Raw genomic sequence first — 18,883 nt, forward strand, 5'->3', positions numbered from 1 at the left:
AGAAACTCTCCAAAATCTTGTGGAAATCGTTCCCAGAAGAGCGGAAGCCGTTATAGCTGCAAAGGGGGACCAACTACATATTAATGTCTATGTATTTATAATGCAATGTCATAAAAGTCCCTGTTGGTGAAATGGTCAGGTATATCCTACCAGTAAAAATGCTATCCCCCCCAGATTTTTAGGGGTTCCTACGCCCATGCCAGAGACTCTGGTAAATGGAGTGGAATCAACTGCGTCTTTGATAAATTGAGTTTGTAGTTGGAATATTGTCCAAATCTCAACAATCCTTCCAGCAGGGCAGGACATTGTTAATAGAACATCGTCAGCATATAATCGTATTTATCAATTTTTATACCCTGAATATTAACAGTTTCTAACGTAGGCTGCAAAAGGTTCGATTGTTAAGGCATATAACAAAGTTGCCAATGGGCATCCCTGCCGAGTGCCATTACGAATGGAAAATCGGTCCGAGTCCAAGGAGGGACCTCTAATTTTTGCCACTGGAGTTGTGTATAAAGCCATCGTTAAATGGTGGAAAGACCCAGTTATGCCAAATGTCCGGAGAGTTTCAGCCAAGAATCTCCAATTAATCAAATGTCCAGCTTTCTAATCACAATGTGATTAGTAAAATATTAAAAAAATTCAAAAAAAAGGCAAAAAAGTGGTAACATTTATAAATAATTATGCATCAGAGGAGCCATCCAAAATGTAAAAAAAAAAAAAAAAAAAAAAAAAGGTCCAAAAAGAATTTTAAAAAAGTGCTAAAATTAGCGCTGTATCTTCCCAAAAATCTTGACTTGGAAAGAGTTAAAGTAAAAGCATTTGAAATACCCAAGGGGTGTCTAATTTAAGAAAAAATGGCTTGATGGGGTAGATTGGAGTGGCTGGGTTCAAGGATAGGGTATAGGAACAGACTGACCAAAATGGGGTGAAAAAAGCGCACATCCCAAATGTGGCCTTTTAGCCCCCAAACACCAGACAAATCCACGCATGGGTGGTATCAACTGTTGTTGAACACATATTGGGGTGTTTGATAGGGACGTGTACCTATATTAGTTTAGCTATTTTCTAAATGTCTTGCCATCTTCGATCTCTCTGCCTCGTTCTTCGGTGATAACCAGGTACTGTTATGGATTAGCTTGTGAGGAAAGATGCTTTGATGACCAGGTTACAGAGTACACACAGGTCCGCAAATCTCTCTCCGTTTTCACTCATCTCTGCCAGCACATGGGTCTCTCTCTATGTGATGTCATGCCAGATGTAATTGAAGTCTTCCACAAGAATAGTGATTTCTTTGTCTAGAAAGGTCTCTTGTGGGACCAGATGGCCTGGGTGCCGAATATTATAAATTACTTTCTACTTATTTACCGACACATCTTACTGATGTTTTTAATGGATTTCTACAGGGAAAGATACCCCCGAAGGAGTTTACGGCTTCCCGCATTATAGTTATTCCGAAACCCAACAGGGACCCTGCTTTGCTGTCCTCTTATCGCCCCATCTCCCTGCTGAACCAGGATCTTAAAATTTATGCTAAAATCATGGCTTCTCGACTCCAATCTGTGTTAATGAAACTTACCTCCCCCTCTCAAACGGGTTTTGTTAAGGGCCGCCACTCTACGCGGAATATCAGAGGTCTTATTTCCGCAATTTTTACTGCTAAACTTACAAATAGTAAAGCCTCCCTTGTGATTAGTTGTGACGCTGATAAGGCTTTTGACAGAATTTCCTGGCCTTATCTTGTTAGTTTCTTTAAATTCCATCATTTTGGTTTGCCCTTTATACAGATGTTTCGTGCACTGTATCATTTGCCTATGGCCCAAGTCACAGTGAATAATGTGAATTCCCGCTGGTTCTCTCTAGGTAGGGGTACTCGTCAGGGCTGTCCTCTGTCCCCACTTCTGTTCAATCTAGCACTTGAGCCCCTCATACGAATTGTTGAGCGTTCCGTTGAGCTTGAGGGTATCCGAGTCGGTGAGGTTGAGCTTAAGATCGCTGCCTTTGCTGACAATCTTCTGCTATACCTTTCCAACCCCAAAGCGGCCATGCCGTTCCTTCTTAATCTGTTTGACTGTTTTCATAAAGCCTCCGGCTTTCTCATAAATAAGCTCAAAACGGAGGCGCTGCCTATTTTTCCTCAGGCTAAACGTGGCTGGGGAGAGACGTTCCCCTTCAATTGGACCCAACTTCCCTCTTTAAAATATCTGGGTCTCACTATTCCTACTAATTTAGCGCACCTCTATAAACTCAACTTTTCTCCTTTGCTACGTCAAATGGAGGATTCTTTCAAAACGTGGTCCAAATTTAACTTCTCCTTCTTGGGACGCTGCCACTTGTACAAAATGGCCTTTTTCCCCAAACTTTTATATCCACTCCATATGTTACCTCTTACCTTAAGGAAGAAAGATATCCAACATCATAATGCACTGCTGCGTAAATTCCTGTGGTGCAATAAAAAAGCTCGAATTTCCCTGTTTAAACTCCAACAGCCTGCTCGCAATGGGGGGGGGTGAATTTACCTAATCTGTTAGACTATAATTTGGCTTCTAATTATCGTTTTGCGGCTGATTGGTTGCGTGAAGGTTCTAAATTTACCAACGTGTCCCTGGAACAAGGCTTGTCTCCTACCATTTCTTTGGCCTCTCTCCTGCACCTATCTACAGTTGACCTGCCCGCGGAGGTCGTATCCAACCCGTTGCTGTATCACACTGTTAAGGCTTGGGGGCGTGTTAGGCGGCGCTTGGGCCTGGAGGTCCACTTTTCTAAGTTCCTGCCTTTGATTCGTAACCCACAATTTCAGCAAGGGAGGGAGGATATTGTCTTTCGACGCCTGGCCCAGGTGGGGGGTCGCACCATTGCCGATTTTCTGGATCCACGTGGGGGTAAACTGTTGTCCTTTTTGCAGCTCCAATCTAAATTCCCTACTGTTCGTGTTCACCCTATTCACTACTTTCAACTTCGTCATTATATTACTTCCCTGCTCCCTCATCTCTCTGGGGCTAATTCGAGCAGCCCCTTGGACCAGGTAACGGTACTGTCCCCTGCCATACTGCTCAAGACATCTACTATCTATGGTCTGCTTGGGAGTCCTCGATTGGGAGTGAATGCTGAATGGGCTATTTTTGGTATATTCCCTGACCACACTCCCCCACCTGTAGCGAGGGCTAAATTTCTCTTGCTTATACTTTCTGCAGTGGCAAAACGGGCAATACTGTCCCAATGGATTGCTCCTCAACCTCCGTTGCTGCCTCTGGTTCTGTCGCGGCTGCAATTTTTGTTCCATATGGACTGGCTTGAGGCTGTCCTTCATAAGGAAAGCAAAGTTAAATATCTTTTCAGTCGCTGGTCCCCATACATCGCAACTTTAGATAACGCCACCAGGTTGTCCCTGTTCCAAACGTTCAATACCACGGAGTGGTATTGTCTTCAGGTTCTCAAAGGTATTCGCCCCATACCGGGGTTTTGATCTAGTTAAGGGTTACGACATATTTGTGTTGTGGCTAGGTGTTCTGTGATTGAGGAAGGGTTTTTCTTTTTTCTATCCTGCACTGTATGTGTTTTGGAATTGTGCATTACTTGTACCTGTATGCATTTACTCTGTCACCTTGTCTCTGTGTACCATTGTTTTGTTATATTGTATGCTTTGTCTTCTCCTTGTAATAAAGAAGTTATAAAACAGAAAGGTCTCTTGTCTGTCTTAAAACCGGTCTTTATTCTCTTCTTTATGTCATTGGTTTCAAAGAATGCTGCGATGATCCGTGGGCCTCCCATCCAATCAACGCTCTCAGTGCCTGCTGGGACAACATGAAGCCTACTCCTTTGTGGGATGCGCCACTTAGGGAATATTAAAAAAGTGAATGTCTGTAAAACTTGATTAGACAAGATGAATAAATATAAATACAAATATACTATGTATAACTAGATAAAAAGTTCAGAGAGGAACAAAGTCCTTAATGAGGACCAGCAAAATATACGGAGGAAGAGGCATTGAAACATCCTTCCTGCCAAAAAAACGAATTGTGCAGGAGCAGGCACCCAGGAGCCATAGAAACCATCCTCAGAAAAGGCTGATTGGCAGAGAATTCGTACGCATCCATGTCCCCACAGAATAAAAACCACAAGAGATCCTGTCTGGTGTTGAGGTATTAATTGATGTTACTCCTTTTTTGTATATTGGTTTTATCTTGTTAATTGAGAATGCTCTCCTGTATGTTGACCCTTTTTTATATATATATAATTTAATGCTAAATTACATTACTTTGATACCCGACTGAAACAATGATTTTTATGACACAATTGTGAGGGTTAGTCAAGTTTTTGTAGTCCAGCCAGTGATCCTATTCTTCTTTGTATTCTGCAAGTAATTTCAAATCATATCAAGTTTTTTTGTTTGTGTTAATGACTTCTGCCCATTTCCTCTCATATTCCCCTCTATTCATTAATAGACGTTTCCCTTGAAGGATGATTCTACACCGTTCAAGGGCATTACCTACATACAGTTGGCTAATTCATAAATGTTCCACCCAGCGACATTCTAACTAAATTTATGGAGTTATTGCCGCTAACGCAATACTGATGGAAGACCGCCACTTTTGTGGTCAACCCCACCCGTCCACCTCCTTACCTGAACTGCAGATTTCCCGCGCAGTCCCGCAAGGCTGCCCTCGAGTTGCTCCCTCACAGCGTCTCTTCTCTTGCTCTGTCCAGGAACAAGGCGGACACTGGAAGTGACGTTACATCACGTGACTCCGCTTTGTTCCTGGGCGGAGCAAGAGAAGAGAAAATGCAAAGAGCAGCGCAAAGGCAACCTTGCAGGACTGCGCGGGATTACCGGGACCCGCAGGTACAGTGCCTGACTGCTCGCAACCACCCGCAACACCAGCAAGGGACCCGCCTCCCAATGCAGTCCTCTACATGGTAACTATCTAGAACTGGTTTATTTTTGCTATTGTGAACGAGGACTTCATGTTTTTGTTTTTATATCCAAAATATTGTCACTATCCACACTTTACTTACCCTTAATACCAAACTCTGGCAAAATAAGTTGTCTGCTGTATCTCAAGATGTCTGAATTTTTGAGAATGTTGTTGGTTAGTTCAGGCAGTTTTTTGCTGCTGTTGTGTAAGTCTGGTAATAAAGAGACATTTACCTAAAATAAATAAATACCATGTTAGTAATGAAAACATTTCTGTTGGCTTTAGTGCAGCCAGTTGTTTACACTGCAAACTGAATTGTCCCTCAAGGGTCCCCTAGATGAAAATCATAGCTAGCATGCCCCCACTATCCAGCTTTAACAGCTTAACTGTACAGTGAAACTAAGAACAGTTCATGTGGCGATTTTAAAAGTTGTTTAGAACAAGATTTTGGCAATGAAAACCCTTCTGTCAGAAAGGGGTTATAAATGTAATGACATCAAACAATAAACCATGGAGCGCGTATACATAGGGGATGTATACGCGCTCCATGGTTTATCGTTTGTTGGTTTAAACACTTTGAGGAAGAGTGTTGCTGGCAGCTGCTTGCTTTTGGGGAGTATTTTTTGTTTTATTATATACGTAGAACCTAGGTTTTTTTCTAAGGACATCAAATACAATTTTATTAAATTACTACATTTAAAAAAACGTCACTTAATTTCTCACTTTAACGCACAAAAGCTCCCACATGTGATTTTGCTAATTACCTTACAAATGAAATCAAAGACTTTATTGCCTTCATCAATTACCTTACCAATGGTATCACTGGTGACAAATAATGGCATCACTATCAATCTATACTTTTACATAACAACACCGCACATCATCTGGTAACATTAACTTTACACTTTCTTAAATCTCTAGTAGCATAATTCAATCCAGAGCTCTGACAGTGCGTCACTGATGTATATTCATATCCTTGTCAGACACCAACCCAATGGCAATGTGGCTTATCTAGTATTAACCTCAATTCTAAAGATTATGTAAAACTGTACTTTCAACATCAACACTCAGTGCCATTGATGTAACTTGTGATGCAATCACTATACCATTGATAATTTCATCAATATGTAATGTCTGATGTCATACCACATGGGGGAGCAAACTTAATTTCAAAGAATTTTATCTTTATTTTTTTTGCTTCTGGAAATTGTTCCTCAGAACCTACCAAACAGTTCTTGTACTATGCAGGATTTGAAGGGATTGCCAAGACGAAGAGGTAACTCGGCCAGGTGGCCATTGTTCATAGACCAGGGCTCGACAAATCCCAGACGCCAGGTCACCATGGCGACTCAGAATTTTGTCCTGGCGCCTAGGAGTTTGTCAGCCTCTTACATCCACAAAACAAATGCCCCCGCGTCACCACGCGGGAGCGCTGCTGCTGCTGTCTGCCCAGGAGTCTGGGCAGACAGCACAGCCACTCTGAGCCTGCTCCCGAGCCTGAGATCACTCCCACAGAGTGATCCTGTAGGCTGAAACCGCGATTGCAGGAAAACCACAGGCAGCTTCAGGAAAGGGGGTTCAGTGCTGACACAACATCCCCCTGCTGCCTGATCGCTCCATGAGAGCGACAGGGCAGCGTTAACCCCTTCAACCCCCTTTAGGGGTTAATTCCCGTTTTGTACGGGGCTCTGCTGCTGGTGGCCTGCCTGGAAGGCAGCCCAGCAACAGCAAAAACGAGCCCCCCCCCACAACCCCTTTGATGACTCCTGTAGGCATGGAAGCCTACAGCAGTCATCAGAGACTCCCCCCTGCAATGGCTGGTCTATAGACCAGCAATTGCTTCCCAGCTGCCAGAGGCAGCTTCAGGGACAGGGGGAGAGGGTTCTTTGGTCTCCACATGAGTGTGGAGGCCAGCCCCAACACCCCCCCTGCTGCCTGATCGCTCCATGAGAGCGACATTGCAGTGTTAACCCCTTCAATTCCACAATTGTGTATAACACATTCGTGGCATTGCAGGGGTTAACATTTAAACATTATTAAAAAATAATAAAATAAAATTAAAAAAAAACAACAAAAAACAGCACTGACCTGAAAGTCCAGGGTGCTTCCAGGTCAAATGCTGTGAGTTTAGTAAGTGGGCTGATGATCAGATCACTCCTAACCAACTGTTAGTTTAAAAAAAAAATCCTGGCTCCTAACTTTTTTAGCTGGCGCCTAGATTCACAACGTATTTGTCAAGCCCTGTCATAGACCATGCCCCCCCAACTGTCCCGATTTCGGCAAAACAGTCCCGATTTTGGGCCTCTGTGCCGCTGTCCCGCCTATCCCTACCTCCCCTTACGAAAAAATTACTGCAGATTTTATGAAGTAATACTGCAGTTTTTTGGACATGAAAACACTGCAATACTGCACTTTTACTGCAGTATTACTTCACATTTACTGCATTTGTACTTCACTGTACTGCAGTTGTACTGCAGTTATTTTTGTACCGAAGTACAAATGCAATAAAGCTGCAGTACATTGAAGTACAACTGTAGGTTTGCAATATAAAAAAAAGTGCGGTAAATGTGCAGTAATACTGCAGTACCGTGAAGTACAAATGCAGTAAAAGTGCAGTATTGCCGTTTTTTCATGTCCAATAAACTGCAGTATTACTTCAGAAAAACCGCAGTAATTTTTTCATCTGTCCCACTTTGCAGGGGCCAAGACCGTGTGAGGCGAGAGGCACTCACCTCAGGTGCAGCTGTGAGCGGGCGCACAGCCGCCTGATCAGCAGCTGCAGGACTACTTGGGAGATCATAATCTCACTCCATTCGGCTCAACATTAAGGAGCGCGGGGTCTGTCACTTACTGCTCCCTTATCACTACGCGGCAGCAAATGATGCCGATGGCCAGGATATGACATCATCCCCGCACATTGCATCAATAGCTGGCGCATAAGGACAGTGTACGCGGACATGTGTGTGTGCTTGCAGTGTACGTATTTGTAAGCTGGTGTGTAAGGGCAGTGTATGTGTAAATGTGCGTATAAGGGCAGTGTATGTAAAGGCAGGTGTGTGTGTGTGTGTGTGTGTGTGTGTGTGTTTATGGGCAGGTGTGTTTATGGGCAGTGTCTCTGCTGCTGTGGCCTACACTTCCAATGATGCTCAGCCAGCATCGGTGGACACCTGGCTGGCTGAGCCTCATGAGAATTCAATTCAATTGAAGTATTGGTTATTTTTAATACGCAAGACTGTGCTGACAAAAACGAAGCGCGACATTGTAAAGTGCAATTGCTTATATTGGTGAGTTGCACGAAAGCGATTTAACAAAACAAAACGTGTACCTCTTTCACATTTTGAAATGTTGGGCGGTATGCTAGACATTTTATATTGAGCTCTTTCTGGCTCCTAAATAAAACATATCTATCTGGCTCTCAGATTTGTCTATGTTCTACTTGGCAAGTCTTGTATATTTATCCAATTAGAAAGAAAAATGCATGGCAATGAATATGTTTATAACCTGTGATTTTTATACACATGCATAAAAAATACACAAACCAGTGCTGTGCACTGTACATGGGGTATACCAAACTCAAATCGACTGAGGCAAACATACTTATGTTCCTCTGTAAATAAACTCTTTCGTGACCAGGGGTTTGCATATTTATCTTGGTCAACCATGATTCCCCATTTAATAAACAAATATTTGAAGTGGGTTATATATATATATGAAATTACTGAAACAACTTACAACTTTGTTTCAACTTACTGAAACAAATTACTGAAACAACTTGTGATTTGTATTCAGAAACAACCCCAGAGTACAGGAATACCCCATATGCATCAGTGACTCTAGTTAGGGGCATATTGGCCTGCCCCATGCAGCCGATTACACACCAGCACCCCACCACCACCACCGTCCAGCAATATCCCACATGCATGGTTAAGTAATGTTCCTCAGACATTCTGGAGTCAAAACTGGAACATACACATTTCAGTTTTCAAACTTGGAATTTTGACAGATGACTTTACTGGGTCTGTGTCTCATTTGAGGTACAGTAAAGGTCCCAAATATCAATTTAAACCCATAAAACTATATATTCCATGAAAGCACAAAGCCCAAGGACCTCAAAAACACCCCCCTAGTGGGCTAGCTGATCGCATAAGGGGTAACATTAGGATCGCGTTAGTGGATAGTTATAGATAGGATTAGATGTTCGGTTTAGGGCTGCAACTAACGATTATTTTAATAATCGATTAGTTGGCCGATTATTTTTTCGATTAATCGATTAATCGGATAAAAAAATGTAAATTTTTCATTTAAAATAATTTACTAAACAAATGATGTTAAATACAAACAGCAGAATAAAAAAACTTTGATAATACATTTCTTGTCTTTATTTCCCAACCAGCCCCCCAATATATGCACATTTGAGCCCAGGCTTGCTACGCTGCCTCCCAGACATGCCATGCTGCCCCCCCACATATGCCACGCTGCCTACCACAGCACTCCACGCTGCCTCCCACATCTGCCACTCCACGCTGCCTCCCACATCTGCCACTCCACGCTGCCTCCCACATCTGCCACTCCACGCTGCCTCCCACATCTGCCACTCCACGCTGCCTCCCACATATACCACTCCACTCTACCCCCCACATGCCACTGTGCCTGATACGCCTTATACCCCCTGAAACACCACTCCATCCTCCCCAGACATGCCACCCTGCCCTCCCCACATATATGCCACGCCATGCTGCCTCCCACATCTGCCACTCCACAATGCCTCCCACATATGCCACGCTGCCTCCCACATCTGCCACTCCACGCTGCCTCCCACATCTGCCACTGTGCCTGATACGCCTTATATCCCCTGATACCCCACTCCATCCTCCCCAGACATGCCACCCTGCCTCCCAGACATGCCACTTCTCTACCCCCAGATATGCCACTCTACCCCCAGATATGCCTTATACACCCTGATACACCACTCCGTCCTCCCCAGACATGCCACACTGCCCTCCCCACATATGCCTTATATACTGTATATGCCTTATACCCCCAGATATGTCACTTCACTGCCCCCAGGATTTAGATTCCCCTAAATTAACCCTAAACTCCCCATTAACCATAACTGCCCCTAAATTAACCCTTAACACCCCCTTTACCACAGCATCCCCTAAATTAACCCTAAAGACCCCATCAACCACAGCATCCCCTAAATTAACCCTAAACACACCATTAACCACAACTGCCTCAAATTAACCCCAAACACCCCATTAACCATAGCTGCTCCTAAATTAACCCTAAACACCCTATTAACATAACTGCCCCTAAATTAACCCTAAACACCCAATTAACCATAACTGCCCCTAAATTAACCCTAAACACCCCACTAACCATAACTGCCCCTAAATTAACCCCCACCTCCCCTAACTTTCAGTAGCCCAAATATATATATATATATTACATACATATATACACACACACATATATATATATATATATATATATATATATATATATACACACATACACATTATATATATATATATATATATACACATATATATATATATATACACACATACACATTATATATATATATATATATATATATAATTATATATATACACATATACTTACACATATACTTACAGTTAGATGAGTGTCACAGCCATGTGGTTCTGGCCTGGAGAAGGAAGGGGCGGGGCCAGTTGTCACAGTGATTACAGGGAGGGGGAGTAAGTAGGAGCTGCTGCTGTGAGACGGTGAGTTAGACTAAACGGATTATATAATGAGGGGGATTTTTCAGAGCGTTTGCTCTGAAAAAACCCTCATTTTATAATCGATAATAATCGATTCAACTAATCGATAATGAAATTCGTTGCCAACGAATTTCATTATCGATTATTATCGATTTTATCGATTAGTTGTTGCAGCCCTAATTCGGTTATAGTACTGTATATCGTTAGGGTTGATCAATATCCAGGGGCCTAACCTGAAGTGAGACGGATCAATGATTAGTGACCAAAAAGGTCATTAATCAATGGTCACATAGCATTTTATTAGGTTAAATATATATTGTATTTTTTGCATATAGCCATCAGATCACTTGGCTATTTTGCTACATAACAATCTAGACTATCCACTCCACTAGACTGGACCCTAATGGCAGATACATTACTTTATTTTACCCTCAACAGAACTAGACTGATGTTGGCTGACATACCGTATTTGCTCGATTGTAAGACGACCCCCCAAAATCTGAATGTTAATTTAGGAAAAAAAAGAAAAAGCCTCAATATAAGACGACCCTATAGGAAAAGTTTTACCAGTAAATGTTAATTCATGTAAACTATGTGAACAATTTTTTAATAAAAGCTATGATTGAGAAAAATATTTTGTTTTTATTTCCTTTTTTTTTTTAACCTGCCCCCCCAGTTATGCACATCTGCCCCCCTGGCTTGCCACTCTGCCCCAGAAATGCCTTATGCCCCCCATTTAACACTCCCTCCCCCTCCCTCCTCCAAACTTACCAGAGCTTCTGAGCCCCCATTGCGCAGTCCGGGCAGCGTGTAGAGCTCTACGCGATTCGCGTACAGCCGGGAGGATATGCAGTTAGGAGCGGGGGTTGTCTGCGTCCATCGCGCAGACCTTCCCTGGCTGTCAGAGATCACGGGGAACTCTGATCTCTGACAGCCGGGGAAGGTCTGCGCGATGGACGCAGACAACCCCGCTGCTAACCGCACCTCCTCCTGGCTCCAGCGGAAGTTGTGTACGCGAATCGTGTAGAGCTTAGAGCTCTATACGCTGCCCGGACTAAGCACCAGGGACTCAGAAGTACCGGTAAGTTGGGGGGGGGGGAGACAGGAGGATCCAGGTCCCCTGCATCGCCGCAGGGGATCTGGGTCTTAGTCTCATAGTCAGACCTAGTTCAGGTCTGATTATAAGACGACCCCGATTATAAAACGAGGGGTATTTTTCAGAGCATTTGCTCTGGAAAAAACCTCGTCTTATAATCGAGCAAATATGGTATATGCCCCAAACTATCCCAATTGAGATTTTTTGGTTTTACTCATGGGTAGGCTCCAATATTCTCATTCTACCTCCTAATCATGTGAGGATTTCAATCGGTGGCAGACCCGGCCTTGGACAAAAGCAGGCAGACGTTAACTCCACACCCTGGGACTCATGACGCTTTACAATCTATGATATATCACCTGAAAAATGGAAATGTTTTCCTCAACGTAAATTCCTTTTTCCTTAATACAGTGGCAGTACGACTGGGTAGTGTTATCTTCCTAGTGGACAAGAAGCTAAAAGGATTCAAAAGGTTAAGTCACGGAGAACTCCTCCTACTTACCCATAAAAACCAGCTTCCCCTGAACAGCCCCAGTAAGTAACAAGAACACACAACTGCTTGCAAAAATTATTTATTAGATACAAAGGGAGGGAAATCCATACTGCCACTAAGGAAAAAGGAATTTACGGTGAGTAAAAAATTTCCATTTTTCCTGCCATACAGTGGCAGTACGACTGGGATGTAACAAGATCCCGAAAGAAAGGGAGGGCAACCAAATCCTCAGGAAACAACAGCTTGGAGCACCTTACGCCCAAAATCCGCTGTCGAGGATGAGAAGACGTCTAGCCGGTAGTGACGAACGAATGTATTGAATGATGACCACGTAGCTGCCCTGCAAATGTCCTCTGGAGAAGCGGAAGCCTTCTCAGCCCATGAAGCAGACATGGCCCTGGTGGAGTGGGCCGTGACTGGAGATAACAAAGGTAGGTCAGAGACTTGGTAGCCCATGTGAATCGTTTCCGTGATCCATCTTGACAAGGTAGCATAAGTGGCAGCCTTACCCGCCGAACGACCAGACCAAGAAACGAAAAGCTGGTTGGTGGAACGGATAGAGGAAGTCCTAGCACTATATAACTCCAGGGCTCTCTTAACATCCAAAATGTGCCACTTAGCTTCTTCCGGAGAGGAAGGAGACGGAAAAAATTATGGAAGCACCAAGGGCTGATTAATAGTGGACTTTGACAAAACCTTTGGAAGAAAGGAGGGCTGCAGGTGGAGAACAACTTTATCCTGATGGAAGATGGTAAACTTGGATGAGAGGGCATGGATTTCGCCTACACGTTTGGCGGATGTAATAGCCACTAAGAACACAGTCTTTAACAAGAGGAGTTTAAACGACACTTCTTCCAGAGATTCAAACGGAGCAGAGCATAGGGCGTTAAGAACTACGGTAAGATCCCAGGACGGGAAGTGAGTTCTTCTCGGAGGACGTTGAATTGTAATGGCCTTAAAAAAACCGTCTAACCAGTACATGAGAAGCCAGGTCTTCAAGAAAAAAATTACTTAGAGACGATATCTGACCCTTTAGAGTCGAGACTCTAAGGCCCGTAGAAAAACCATCTTTTAAAAACATCAAAATGGAGCTAGCGGCATACCAGAGCAGGAACTTCTTCCAGACCCGAAAAAAATTCTTGAAGAAGCCCCCGACAGATCGTAACAGCAAGTCAGAAAGATCCTCCGTAACACCCTGATCACGAAGAATCATCCTTGAAGTAGCCAGGCAGTCAACTTGAACATCAGGAGATGATCTGGAGGAAGTATTATCTTCTCCTGATCTTCCAGATATAAAACCTGTTTGGTCTGGATGAATAAGGACTGGAATTATCTTTTTAAGTCTTTGTGCTAATATTTTAGAGAAAATCTTTACGTCCACATTTATAAGGGAAATCGGCCTATAGTTGGTTACTAATGTCGCATCTTTCCCTCGATTTTGGTATGGGCGTTATCGATGCTTTCAGCATTTCGGACGGAAATTTACCCAATTCTCCTATTTCATTAAAAAGGTCGTTTATTTCGGTATTCAAGGTTCTAAAAAGTAACGCTGAAAACCCATCGGGGCCTGGTGCTTTCCCTGGTGCCAAATTATTTGTGACTTCCTCTATTTCTGCGGTGGAGAAAGGTTGGTTCAACACATTCGATTGTTCTCTTGTTATTTGCGGGAGATCTAGTTTATCTAAACAAGAATATGTCTGTTCTTCTGTCTTATTCAAACTGTCCAAGTTATAAAGCGATTCATAATAATTTTTAAAGGCGTCTCCTATTTGAACCGGAGATAAGCAAGTTTTATTCTTAAAGTTTATTTGTTTAATCCTGTAATTTTGATTTTGTATTTTAAGTTTGTTAAGTCCCGAGAAATTCTATTATTGCTGCAGTACCATTTTTGTTTCAGACGAGACATAATTGTATCTGCATTAAGTTGTAATTTAATTAATATGTCCGCTTTAATTAATTTTATTGCTTCGTATTTATCTTGGTTGGGGTTGATCTTATCCCTTTCTGCTTTTGTTAGAGCAATATATAGGTCCGCAAGATTTTCCCCTCTAGACTTTTTAATCCAGGAAGCTTTTTTGATTAAGTGACCTCTTAAAAAACATTTCAAAGCGCACCATAAGGTGCTTACTGAGGTATCTCCGGTGTCATTGTTTTCTAAAAATTGTTTAGTTAAATTACAAAGTTCTTTTTTATTCTCGTCTGATTTTATTATTTGCTCATCTAGGCGCCATCTAAAATATTTTTTATAATTTGGGCTGTCTAAAATTTGAATAAAGACTGGTGCATGGTCAGACCAAGTAATGTTGCCAATCGAAGAAGAGGAGCATCTCTCTAATGTTAATCCAGACATAAAAATAGCATCTATACGTGAATATGATTTATGGGGAGCTGAATAAAAGGTATAATCTTTTTCTTGAGGATGCATAGTCCGCCAAACATCATACAAGTTATGTTTAGATAATGAAGCTGTAAACCTATCGATTTTTTTCCTTAATTTGTTGTCATATGCTTCCGTTTTCTTTACTGATATTCTGTCTAAATTGAAATCTTGAATGCAATTTAAGTCCCCCCCTATAATTACTAAACCTTTTCCGTTTTTTTCTAAGGTTTCCATTGAATCGTTAATAAACTTGGCTGTTGATTCAGAGGGAGCATAAAGGGACATAAATGTATAAAGAATATCGTTAATTTTACATATTAAAATTAGTCGCCTCCCCTCATTGTCAGATTCATGTATAATGTATTCAAATTTATTTTTCTGAGATAATATAATTGCAACTCCTCTTTTCTTTTCCCTAAACATAGAAGATGTATAGATATAGGGATATCTGCGGTACTTCCACATTAGAGATTGTTGTTGTTGCCAGTGAGACTCTTGAATAAACGCAATATCTATATTTTCTTTTAACAAGAGATCATAAAGATAAGACCTTTTATGTGGTGAGTTCAACCCTTGTATGTTAATTGTTACCAGATTAAGGGTCATTAAAAAGGTTTGTACAACAGATTTGTTCTGGGGAGACCACTAACTTTCACCAGTTAAGACACTCGCCCCTATAAAGATCTAAGTGGGTTTCAAGATAATTTTCAAAGAGCTTCACAATAAACAAGAAATTCACATTTAACATTAAATCAAACATAAAAACATACATTCCATCTCCAATACTTGGGAGAAAGTTACCTACTAATCTCCCATTCTGGAGAAAAAATCCCTGAACCATCTGGGATTATTATTATGGGGGTGCTAATAGGGCTGAAAAAGAAGAAAAAGAAGAGAAAAAAAAAAAAAAAGAAAAGAAATTCTTCATGTAGTGTATTTTAACCGTTATGTGTATGTGTAAACAGTGTTATCTAAAGTGTCCACGTGATAAATATATTTCTTTCAGGTTACAATTCATATAATATATTTTAAGTATTAAATAAACATTTTTCTCCCTCTAAGGTAACGTATTGGACCATTGGGAGTACATGTGTATATATACATATTCCTAAAAAGAGAGGAAAGAAGAAAAAAAAAAAATTAAAAAAACCTTCATGTAGTGTATTTTAACCGTTATGTGTATGTGTATGTGTACATAGTGTTATCTAAGGTGTCCATGTGATAAATATATTTATTTCAGGTTACAGTTGATATAATACATTTTAAGTATTAAATAAACATTTTTCTCCCTCTAAAATAACGTATTGGACCAATGGGAGTACATGTCTATATATATACATATTCCTAAAAAGAGAGAAAAAAAAAGTGTAGTAATGTATTTTAAACATTATTTATGTGTATAAAATAGTGTTGTCTAAAGTGTCCACGTAGTAAATGAATTTCTTTCAAGTTCCGACTTTTTATAAAACTTTTTATAATGTATTTTAAGTATTAGATGTGCATATATATCAATATTGTCTTCAATGTCTCCATATTAAATTTATATCTTTCAAAATCACATCTTTTTTCCATCTCTTTTTTCCTTTTCTTTCTAAGTTAGCATAATATACCAATAGGAGTACAAGTATATACAAACACCCATACTCCCAGCAGGAAAAATATTATTTTTACGTATCATCAATACTATATGTTTTCTCAACTTTCCACCCTTTGAGTAACATAATTTATCAACCAAATTACACATATATACATATGCATAAACTATAGAAACAAAGCAAAAAATAAATAAATAAATAAAAATAAAAAAGGGCAAAAGGAATTCCTTGGGCCGAGATCATTTGATTAAACCCCAAGTAGTTAATTTTAATTTAAGCTGTTCGGGATCAAAGCAAGTATGGCCCTTCCCATTATGGGTAACTCGAATTTTATATTATTTTAATATATTTTATAATATAATTTTATATATTTGATATTATTTCCCTTAAACATGTTGTAAGGTCCGCAAATTTCTTTCTATTAAGTCTTGTGGTTTGAGAAAAATAGATAGCGATGCAAACTTTTTATTTTTGTGGGGATTTTTCCTCCATTCTTTAACGAGCTGATCTTTTACCCAGAGACTGGGAACTATAGTATCTCACCGTTGTCCTTGTATTTAGGATTGGAAGGTCTAGGGATTCTATAAAAGTTCTCCACTGGTATTGGTCCAATCAGTTTATCCAGGTATGAAGTCAAAAATTTCTTGATATATTGATCCGAATTTGTCGTTGTTTCTGGAATTCCTCTGATTCTCAATTTTTTTCTTTTTGAACTATCTTCCATATCTGCCACTTTGTGTTCCATTCTTTTAATTTCAGCATTTAGATCGTCATTTTGTGTTTTTAGATCTTTAATTATTGATTGCAAAGTAGAAATTTCTTGAGAGTGAAAAAAGGACCAGGCTGTGTTTTACCTTTTGTACCATTGGGACCGAGGCTGTTTTAACACTTTTGCGGTGTTCGTGTTTAGATGTAATTTTCTCTTCACTCATTTAGTGAACCCACACAAATTATATATTGTTTTTTTCAGGACAAGAAGGGCTTTCTTCAGATACCATTGTTTTAATCATATTATCTAATTTCCCATAAAAAAAAATAATAAAATATGATTAAAAGTGTAAAAAAAAACACATTTTCTGACTTTTACCCCAAAAATCTTTTACTCATCCAAAAAAGCTAATGAAAAAACCTACTAAATATATTCTACTATTTGTCCTGAGTTTAGAAATACTCAATGTTTTTATGTTTTTTTGCTTTTTTCTGCACGTTATGGAGCATTAAGTACAAGTAGCATTTTGCTATTTCAAAACCATTTTTTCCAAATCTGGTAATTCTTCCCCCCATGTGCCATTTCGGGTATCTTTGAAGCCGGCCAATGCAATTTACCCCATCAAATCATATATTTTTGAAAACGAGACACCCCAAGGTATTTCAAATGCTAGAATTTTAACTCTTTCCATGCACTAATTCTACCATCAGCCTTTGTCAAACTTTATGGTAGTAATTTATTTTGTGTTTTTTTATCGCTAAAATTGCTCTTCAGGTATGGATTTACAGCTCCTGGTATACATCACTTTCAAACAACACCCTAATATGTGTTCAGCAACATCTCCCGAGTACAGTCATACCCCTCATGCATGGGTTTGTTGGGTTGTTTGGGAGGTAAAACGCCACATTTAGGAAGTGCACATTTTTTAACTTGGAACTTTTACATCTGGTCACTAATAGGACCATCTTTGAAGCCGGCTAATTCAATTTACCCCATCAAACCATATATTTTTGAAAACTAGACACCCCAAGGTATTTCAAATGCTAGTATTTTAACCCTTTCCATGCATGAGATTCTACCACCAGCCTTTGTTTTTTGGTATTTTTTTTTTTACACAAATTGTACTTTCGGTATACATTTATAGCCCCAGGTATACGTCACTATCAAACAACACCCTAATATGTGTTCAACAACATCTCTCGAGTACAGTGATACCACCCATGCATGGGTTTGACTGCTGTTTGGGGTTAAAAGGCCACATTTGGGAAGTGTGCTTTTTCTCCCCTATTTAGGTCAGTCTGTGCCTATGCCCTATCTTTGAGCCTGGCCACTACAATTTACCTCATAAAACCATATATTTTTGAAAACTAGACACCCCAAGGTACTTAAAATGGTAGTATTTAACCCTTTCCATGCATCAGATTCTACCACCAGCCTTTGCCACACTTTGTGGTAGTATTTTTTTTTGTATTTTTTTCACACAAATTGTACTTTGGGTATAAATTTATAGCTCTAGGTATACGTCACTATCAAACAACACCCTAATATGTGTTCAGGAACATCTCCCGAGTTCAGTCATACCCCACATGTATGGGTTTGTCTGGTGTTTGGGGTTAAAATGCCACATTTTGGAAGTGCGCTTTTTTCCCCCCCCATTTCGGTCAGTCTGTGCCTATGCCCTATCTTTGAGCCCGGCCACTCCAATATACCCCATCAAACCATTTTTTTAAATTAGACACCCCTTGGGTATTTGAAATGCTTTTATTTAAATTTTTTCTTGTCAGGATTTTTGGGAAGATACAGCGCTAATTTTAGCACTTGCTCATAATAATAAACTTTATTTTTTTTTATTTTATTTGTTTTACTCTTTTTGGACTTTTTTTTTTACATTTTGCTGGAACTGGATAGTTCCTCTAAAGCATAATAATTTTTAAATGTTACCATGTT

The 18,883-nt window shown here is 40.3% G+C and overlaps 1 protein-coding gene across 2 annotated transcripts in view; it reads right to left on the reverse strand.

Moving 5' to 3' along the window:
- Positions 1-18,883, reverse strand: part of MOCS3 (molybdenum cofactor synthesis 3) — a 77,489-nt gene that overhangs the window by 44,483 nt on the left and 14,123 nt on the right. For both annotated transcript variants that reach the window (XM_053461260.1, XM_053461259.1), the window contains exon 2: positions 5,017-5,149. In XM_053461260.1, the coding sequence (XP_053317235.1) occupies positions 5,017-5,149 (133 nt within the window). The remainder of the gene's footprint in view (positions 1-5,016; positions 5,150-18,883) is intronic.

Source organism: Spea bombifrons, chromosome 3 (genome assembly GCF_027358695.1).
Source record: "Spea bombifrons isolate aSpeBom1 chromosome 3, aSpeBom1.2.pri, whole genome shotgun sequence".
Lineage (NCBI taxonomy): Eukaryota > Metazoa > Chordata > Amphibia > Anura > Pelobatidae > Spea > Spea bombifrons.